A 9691-nucleotide genomic window follows, 5' to 3' on the forward strand; every position below is an offset into this window, starting at 1 on the left:
AACTCACTAAGCAATGCACTTGAATCTTACTCAATCTCACTAGGATTAGCAAACAAGCAAGAAGATGAGTGGAGGGAATGTTCTCTAGCTCAAAGTATGCCTCAAGTGTTCAAAAGTGCAAGAGAGAGCCCCCAAGTCCGGCCACCTTCTATTTATAAGCCCCCTCAACAAATAGAGCTGTTGGCTCTTTTACTCGACAAAAGTCGAGGGCATCAAATGTGCTGCTAGTGACCCACGGAAGCTAGAACCCTGCGTCCGGTGCTCAGATGATAGCAACGTGTTACACTTTTTGAAACTCGTGCGTCGATCTCTAACGGTCACTTTCAAACCACCGGACATGGTCAAGTGGGCACCAGGTGCGTCCGGTGCACACCAGACCCGTACGCAAAGAGGGTGTATTTGATGCTGGGTCACCGGACATGGGCCACCGGACGCTCTCTACGTCCGATGCCGTGAGCGCTTCTGCAGTGAACCACCAGACGCACATCACCAGACTCGCTCACATTACTGTGCGTGGGTCCGGTGTGTATACCCCAGCAAGTACCACTCACCGGACGCACAGAGCGCGTTCGGTGCAGCGTCTGATGTCTCTGAGGAGAACATTTGGTGAGTGTTTTTGCACTGAAAAACACTCCAGCGACTTCTGTGAAACTTCCATCGACGCAATAGAAAATATACATTTCATTTTTTCAAAACCCAAACGCCTCTCTACCCTAGGAACTCCACCTCCTTTGCAAAAGTGCTAACACCACCAACTGTCCACCACCAAAGTGCATGTGTGTTAGCTTTTCATAAACATTTTCCCAAAGGAGTTAGGTTAGCACTTTACTAGATCCTAATGCATATGCTCAAGAGATGGACCTAGTAGCACTTGATTCGAGAGATGACCGTGGTTTCCCCTCTTGATATCGGCTATCTATCCTAAAACTAGTCAATCACTTCTCTACTCATCTTAGACCGGCAAAAGCAAAACCTTATGTTTATACCTTTAACTTGATCACTTAACTCCTTGTCCATCACCATGATCTCTACTCCATGCTTCATCTCTTAGTAATCATGTGGCCACCTTTCCATGCACTACAAGAATTTGTGGCTTTGTTGACGGACTGAAATCGTCATATAAAGAACCAAAACTGTCATAAAAGGAACTTTATGACAAAAAAGCTGTCGTCATACAAGTCGTCACAAAAGCTCCGTCATAAAAAATATTATGACGATTGTATGTGCTGGCATCACAAAAGACCACGATCTTTTATGACGGACAATTTTACAGTCGTCACATAATGTAGAATTTAATGATGCTATATACCGTCACATATTTGTGGTCAACGCGTCATATAACCTTGTGATCCGTCATAACAAAAAAAGTACCGTTTCGTTTAGTAGCCTTTTTTGTGACGCCGGTCAACGTCACATAATATTTCATGACATTTTTGTCTTCGTCTTGTTTGTGTTTCAGATGGTGCGGGGAGCAGATATTTTGTGACAGACATTAACGTCATATATTAATTTATGACAATGTATTTTCGTCTAGTTTTGGGTGTCGGGAAAGGCACCGAGGCGACATTTTGTGACGGATAGTTGTGTCATGATACATTATATGACAGTTAACCTAGGTCATGTTTTGTACAGGGTGGGAGACATGTTGTGACGAACAGTGGTGTCATACTACATCATCACAAAAACGTCCTTGCATATTCAGTGACGAATGCCACACAGATCACTGACCTGTCATCAAAGGTCATTCAATCACATGAATATCAGAATCAGATTCCATCATCTAGCATACACCACACTGCTTTCATAGCTCACAAGTCATACACAACTGAGTCAATCCATCATACACATAAATTACAAATGATAACAAGTTTAACAGGTTCTCCCAACTTCACCTTACACACAAAGTGTAAGGTTCCATCAACCAAGTTCAAACTCCAGCACAACAAAACAGGTTCAAACATAGCACCATATAGTTCTCACAACACACCACACCACACAGGTTTAGACTACACAAAGTTCCAACAGAGAAAAGTTTGTTCCAACAGAGACAAGCTGAGGCACATATGCATTACCTTCATCCATTTCTCTGAAGGTTTAGCATAGCTCGCAGTAGTTGATTGGTCTCTTCGAACTTGTTCTTCATCTCTTCTTGGGTCTGGCGCAACAAAGACTGGTTTTCTTCAAGAGAGGCCTGCTGAGCTCGAAGTTGTGCTTGTAACTCTTCCTGCTTCCTAGCAGCTTCTTCTCTTTCTGCTTGGAGTTGTTCTTCAAATTGAGCTTGCAGGCGGGCCTCTACTGCCGCTGCTGAGGATCGGGCAGCCTTCTGCGCTTTGGTGACACCAATGTTTGGAAGGAAGGTCGAGGAACGACTGATCTGGCTCAGACTATCAGCAACAATCTGGGTTGGAGACTTTGATGGTTCTCCTTCTTCTGGTTCTCTGGCCTTCTCCGCAACCATTTGTGCCTACATAGAATGATTTCACTTCAAAACAATGCCATACAACAGGGTTCAACCATACTTGAATTTTAGTACGTTCCATTTATGCAATAATTTTGAACTTACATATAATTCCTCTGCAAGTGGAGTACAACCATTGTGGGGACTGTTCATACATTCTCCAAAGAACTCAATAGGATCTGGCTCCATGTTGTTGTACTTTGGCCACTGCAGCATGTAAACAAATAATTTACAATGATTTACAAGAAGGTTAAGTGAGGGGTGGACAAACATGGCATTATTTGTACATGTGAACAACAGGATCCCACACTATGTCAGCACTACATCATCACAAGTCCATCATTTTCTATAACACATGCATGTATGAATCTTCACCAAAAGAGCAGCATCATATTATGGTTGTCTGTGCTTGAAAAGCAGATTGCAATCCAGAAATAAACAGAGCATGTGGTAACTTGACATTTAAGAAGCACTAGATAACAACTATGCTACAAATCCATCATTTCCTATAACACATTCATGTATGAATTTTCACAGAAATAGCAGGATCATGCATAGGCTAGTCCGTGCTTGAAAAGCAGATGTCAACCCAGAAATAATTGGAGCATACAAAAGATATTGTTTACCAGGCTATAACGATGGGCAATGTAGGACCTAGATCCTGTCTTTTGGTGAAGCTGCACTAGCCCCCGGTTTACTTTATTCTTGTCACTTTTCTCCTGCACCACAAATGCAATAAAATGTTTTCACTTATGTGGACATAGCTTAAATTGCATATTAACAATAAAAGATAATGCATGGCATTGACCTGATTCTTTGGGTCACACCAGTACTCTACTAGCTTGATCCAATCTTGTTTCTTCATCTTAGGTGGAGGTGGTTTGGCCAACATCTGTTCTAATGTCAATGATGGATTGAAGTACTTCTTTTTAAGGTTGTACCTGTACTACCGTACTCCCCTCTTAACGATATCTGTACATGCATCTTTGCATGGTCCCTCTGCCGTGACTTGGACATCCAACCTTGTCTACAGCCACACAAATCAGTTAATAGACACAAGATTATGCATAGGAGTACAAGAGTACAAGAAAGTATTGGGTTTCAAAAAGTTTCTCACCGCCACTTTGTCAAGAACTTTTTGTACTTCTACAGGCCCCTGATCTTTTTCATAAAGCTTCCAAGAGGTGTAGATAGGGAGCTGGTCCCTAACTGCAACACCAGTTTCTGATGCCAGCTTTGCAGCCTGAAGTGGGATATCAGGTCTCTTCTTCCCTTCAGCCACTTGGATAGGCAGCTTGTTTCCTTTCCTTACCAGCCTCTCTAAGCCAAGACCAATGGTTTTCTTCCGGGGCTCCCTGCGGCGCACTGCAATGGCAAATAATAATAAAAGTGTGTTCATATAGCAATAACCAGAGTAAATATGTGTTGCAGGGAATAATGCTTGGACAATGTGTTCACCTGGAACCAAGTCAGTATTATGGCCCTCTGAATTTGCAGCATCAACTTGGTCAGCAAACTCATTTATGTCATTGCTTTGCCTAGAGCTTTGTCCACCTGGTGAGGTGTCATTAAGTGCTGGTTGGGTGACACTAATTGTGGGTGTAGGTTCCCGAGCTAGAGTAGTAGTATGCCCACTGGTTGCTCGGGGCACTGATGAGGCTGAAATGACAGGGTTTGCAACAGGCTCAGAACAGGCTGCAGATGCATTGGTTAGATTAGGACTCGACATTGTGCTTGTAATAGGGGCAGACATGGTTGGGATTAATCTGGTGTTTTGTAGATTACTAGGCACTGTGCTAGTAGTTTCAGTGGTACGGGTCTGGCTGTCGCTTGCACTTAGTTGGGCTTGCAGTTGGGTGGCACTGCGAATGGCAGTAGGTTTAGGGATGGGCTTTGAATTATTCTTTGTAGGCAATGGTAGTCTCTCTCTAGGCGGTGGACGGCCTGCAGACGAAGGCATGAGTGCTTGGGATCTAGTCATTCTGGATGGTGTTTGTGGTTGGTTGGTAAGGGCAGCAAATGCCCCTGCCTTTTTCTTCTTCGCAGGCCGGGTTCCTGGAACCATCTCTCGTACCTGGCAAGAGAAACATGAATGTTGACAGTTAGATAAGACAGTGTGAGATGGATTAGATGAGTACAATGAAGTACATGTTTCAAATAAGTTGGTTAGAAACATCGTCACTGTCAAGTAATGCATCTCACCTCATTAGCCACCCCATCATTATCTAGGTCATCAGAAGCATCATCACTATCAGATTGGTTATCTATGTCAGATGTTGGTTCATAATCAATGTCAGAGCCTGAATTGTGGCTTTCTACTGTCTTCCTTAAGCCCTTTGCCTTTTTTGTGAAAACATCATTAACCTGCTTAGTTAATATAGGAATACCAAGAGACAGGAAATGTTCCTGAATTCTCTTTACGTTTGCATCCCTCTCCTGCTCATACTTTGGTTTTGCCATTCTTGTATTACTAAGTATGAGCAAACACAGGGAGTAGCAGAAACTGGTTTCAGTTTCTGTAAATGAGTAGAAGGAAAAACTAACATATTAGGAAAAACTTGTTTTACATTGTATAAAGTATGTAAAATAATAGACTATCTATGACATGTCAGCAATTAAGAAGCATGAATGGAAGAACAGGGCATTGCAAGATAATTTGTATCATTTTTGTACCCTAATCAATCATGACATGTCTATGAACTAAGCATAGTGAATAGCATAGTAATGCTGATATTCAATTTCTAGCTACAAGGTCCTATTCTAGCTGGAAGCTAAATTCAAGATTTACATGTACATGTCCAATTTTTGTCCAAGTATAGGGCCAAGCCAACTGAATATGTGTCTAAGTATAGGACCAACACAAAAAGCATGTAGCGATGGTCAGTACACCCCTATCACTACTCGGTGGTCAGCAGTGCCACAACAACAGAAAATGCATGCATCTATATCCATGACCACAACAAAAACAACAAATAGAAGAGGAAACAGAGCTGACAACCTTTGCAGTTCGCGGAAGCAGAGCTGAGAGAGGTGCTGCTGAGTAGGTGTCTTGAGCTACTTGGTGGATTCGACGGTGCGGCAGAGCGGCGTGGGATGCGGCGGCGGGGGAGCAGTGTGGGATGCGGCTTGGTGGGTCTAGCTCTCTCTGGCTTGGTGCCGGCGCGTCCTCCAGCTAAGTTCCAGGGTGGGCGGATCCCATTCTCGGCGGGATTGGCGGATCCGGCGGTGCGACGGAGCGGTGTGGGCTGCGGTGGCGGGGGAGCGGCGTGGGATGCGGCTTGGTGGGGTTAGCTCTCTCCGGCTTGGTGCTTGGCGCCTCCTCCGGCTAAGTTCCATGGTGGGAGTAGGATCCCATTCTCGGCAGGATTGGCGGATCCGGCGGTGCGGGGGAGCGGCGTGGGATGCGGCGTCGGGCGACGGCGGGGATGCGGCGACGGGCGGCGTCGGATGCGGAGCTAGGTCTAGGTTTGGAGTGGGAATGGACTGGTTTTGAGAGGCGGCGGCGGGTTCGGCGGCGGTGGAGCGGCGGCGGGTTCGGCGGCGGTGGAGCGATGGCGGCGGGCGGAGCTAGGTCTAGGTTTTCAGAGGGAGGTGAATGCGGCGGGTGCGGCAGAAGAGGGAGGTGAAGGCAGGTGGGGAATTTTGAGCTCGGGGCGGGATGTAGTGTCGGGCCCGCCTGTCACTGGTAGTAGCCTTGGCGGGAGGGGGCAGCGTTTGGGTACTGAAAATTTGGTCTGGCGCATGGACCCATGAAAATTTGGTCTGAATAACTGTGAAGAGGTTGATGAATACAAAGAGTGAGTAATTCCAGCCATTTCATTTGACTCATGCTTATTCAATACTACTAGTGTCCCAAAATAACTAAGTATGTTCTTCCTTTGCAGCATCTATAGCGCAGAACTACAACAACTAGGGGTAAACGATGTTGATAAAACGATGTCAACACAATTTGCTACATGGTTTGAGGAACATGTGTGTGCAACTTGTACATAGAGAATTTGTTTGTTTGTTTATGGTACAACACAATTTGAAACTAACTTATTTTAATTTGTTTTGTTTTGAACCTACAGATTACCAATTTGAAATACTAAGGCACAGCACAAGTTGATGATGACTTGTACTCACTAGCATGTCGGCCGGATCCGCGAGTGCGTTCGTACACAGCTTGTATAATCAATGGGGTACGGTACCACACTTTGGCTCGTGACGAACACAGGAAGACACATAACTCCACCATAAAAAGTCCAGGTACTCATGGTGATGACACAATTGACTTCTATGGGACAATCACAGACATTATTGAGTTGACTTACAATAAGAACATCAATGGGCGTAGGACTGTTGTCTTATTACGGTGTGAGTGGTACCATCTAGAGGGAAGGACATACTAGATGAAAAATGATGGTTACTTCAAGAGCATAAACATCAAAGGCCGATGGTATAAGGATGACCCTTACATTATAGCCACAGATGCTTCACAAGTATTTCTCTTGGAAGATACAAAGTTAGGCCCAAGTTGGCGAGTGCTACAAGAATTTGGCCACCGACATATATTTGATGTTGAAGAGAATGACACAAACCAGCCAATTCAAGAACAGGTACAGATGAGATGTCAGGAGGCATACCAAGAGGAGAATATTTCAACTGAAGATGGTGCAGTGAGAGACATTGATCATGATTTGGATTTGTTGCTCATGGATAATGAACCAGGGAGCCCTATTAGTAGAGACCTTGTGGAGAGCCTTCGGCGACAGCCACATACTGCTCGAGGTGATGAAGCAGTTGACATAGCTGAAGATGGAGATGAAGATGAAGATGAAACCTGGCTTGAGTACCATAGTCCAGTAGAAGACAATACTTCAGAAGATGAAGACAATGATGATGACTGATTTTGTTGTATTTGAATCATGCTACTACATGCTTCTATTGTATTTGAATCATGCTACTGCATGTTATTTGAACTGTGAAATTGTAAGACCATATATGCAGTGATACATTTTTAGTGATTTCTTGATGTGTGATGCAAGTGACAGTGCCCAGAATTCATTCACTTGATGCAAATATATAGTGTCCAGCTTCATGACACATGATACTGTCATGTAATGCCAATGATTTGTCATGGAATGTATAAAAGTCGTCACAAAATGTACTGGCTGGAAGATTATGTCACATGCTGCCATAATTCATGCCAAACAGGCTACACAACAAACCACAAGGGATATTTATTTCCAACATACAGATAACATGCAGACAAGAGATGTCCAAGGGCACAAAGGCCCATACAACAGTCATAGCCAAATCTAGCATAAGAGGTTCCACTACACCATTCTCTTGAACACACACCTACTTGAACACAACAGCTACCACCACACAGATGGCCAACACCAGGAATAGTGTTACATTGACACAACCACAAACAAGACAAATGCAACTGCCCATGCCATCTCTGTTCTTGCCAACTTTGTCCTCCATCGACTTCAAATTTTTCTCTAAGCTATCAAGTCTTCCCACAACCTCAGGAACTTCGGTTGTCGAAGATGCGGAAGATAGATATCCATTGTCGTGAAGGTACACTACATATTCTTCCTCGAACCAATACCTCATGCATCTCGACTGCATACAAAAAAAACGAAAAGACAATGAGTTTTAGGCTGACAAGACTCAAATTGACCAATGCAAATTTAACAACTTCACTCACATTAACATGAGTCTTCCTAGGACACTTGAAATATCTCCTTCCCTCATTAACCCCCGACTTGGTAATGGCACTAAACACCCTCACGTCATTGCAATCTGGGCAGAATATCAATGGCAACCCGGTGGCATTATCGGTCACCGCCTCCGGATCGAAACCAGTGGCCATACTGCCTGCAGCAACAACAGCTAGCGGTTGAGCCTGCACGACATTCCTACCTGTGCTTGAACGGCGATTGAGACCGGTAGATGATGAAGCCTGCGACATCATCACTAGAAACAACAGATATTCATTAGAACAAGCACATCAAGTAGGGGGAGATGAGCAGGGGGGTGGGGATGAGGGCGCCACTGCCCAGAAATGGATTGGGGCCAGCAGGAGCACGAAGGCGCGCGCACATGGATCGGGAGGAGGAAGAGGGTCGGGTGGCACCTGGGGAGTGTGGAAGCTACCTCGCCCGACGACCTCCGCCTCCGCTCTTCGCCTCCAACGGCCGCTCGCTCGTCGCCGTGGGAGATGGAAATGGCGATGGGGATTTGGCTCGGGTTGTTGGGGGGATGGAGAGGAGAATGAGCTCGCCCGCCGCCCGCTCGCCGTCTTCCGCGCCTCCACCTCCGCCTCCGACGGCCGCTCGCTCATCGGAGAAGATGGGGATGAGGACCGTTGGGGCAGGGGGTTGGGGAAAATGGGGCTCGGGTTGTTGGGGGGAAGGGGAGGAGGATGAGCTCGCCCGCCGCCCGCTCGCCGTCTTCCGAGCCTCCGCCTGCGCCTGCGCCTCCGCCGCCCGCTCGCTCGTCGGAGAAAATGGGGATGAGGACCGTTGGGCAGGGGGATTGGGGAAAATGGGGAGGAAGCCTTGGGCCCACTGGCAGGGTACAAAAAAATTATTAAAAAATATTAAAAAAAATCGCCCGCGATAGGGCTCGAACCGGAGACCTCATGCTCCTCGGGCTCCTGTCTTAACCAATGCGCTATAGTAGAGGATCTGTTGAAGTAAGTAGAAAATTTTATATAAAGAATCAGTATTCCTTAATTTCTACAAAATTTCCAAAAAAATTGCCCGTGATGGGGCTCGAACCGGAGACCTCACGCTCAGCGGGCTGAGTTCTTAACCACTATGCTACAATTGTGACTTCGTCAGATTATTAAGATTTAATTTACAAATACGTTAAGCTATCGATTTGCCCTAAAAACCTACCGTCGCTTTTCACCTTGGCCAGATCGATCCCCATTCACCTTATCCCCATTTCTCACCGCCGCCACCGCCGCCATCGCCCCGCCCACGCCCACGCCCACACCACCGCCCCGCTCACGCCCACCGCCGCCGTAGACAATGAGGCCTACAAGGAGGCCACTCACTGAAGGACCCTTCCTCCTCGGTGCAGGCTGCCGCACCGGCGGGGAGGAAGTTGTCTGTGGCGGCTACGAGGAAGGCAGAGCTCTTGGCCCGGGCCCTGAGGGCGAAAGCCACGCCGGCGGCCAGGGAAGCGGCGGCCAAGAAGAAGGCCCCGGTGGGGGCCAGGGAGAAGGCCGCGGCG

General features: G+C 46.4%; 1 protein-coding gene across 1 annotated transcript; it reads right to left on the bottom strand.

Moving 5' to 3' along the window:
- Positions 7802-9425, bottom strand: LOC110434758. The gene is made up of 3 exons (XM_021459480.1): positions 9365-9425; positions 8157-8425; positions 7802-8071 (listed from the first exon to the last, which is right to left on the bottom strand). Exons 1-3 carry the CDS (start codon positions 9423-9425, stop codon positions 7802-7804), a joined length of 600 nt encoding a protein of 199 aa, XP_021315155.1.

The sequence above is a fragment of the Sorghum bicolor genome, chromosome 4, assembly GCF_000003195.3.
Source record: "Sorghum bicolor cultivar BTx623 chromosome 4, Sorghum_bicolor_NCBIv3, whole genome shotgun sequence".
NCBI classification, from domain to species: domain Eukaryota; kingdom Viridiplantae; phylum Streptophyta; class Magnoliopsida; order Poales; family Poaceae; genus Sorghum; species Sorghum bicolor.

What these genes read in the sequence shown, in the direction of transcription:
- LOC110434758 (XM_021459480.1), bottom strand. Translation starts at nt 9,425, where the DNA reads ATGGCGGCGGTGGCGGCGGTGAGAAATGGGGATAAGGTGAATGGGGAT. An exon ending in TGGGGATCGATCTGGCCAAG is followed by an intron (nt 8,426 to 9,364) that starts GTGAAAAGCGAC and finishes TGTTGTTTCTAG; the next exon opens with TGATGATGTCGCAGGCTTCA. An exon ending in CTAGGAAGACTCATGTTAAT is followed by an intron (nt 8,072 to 8,156) that starts GTGAGTGAAGTT and finishes TTTTGTATGCAG; the next exon opens with TCGAGATGCATGAGGTATTG.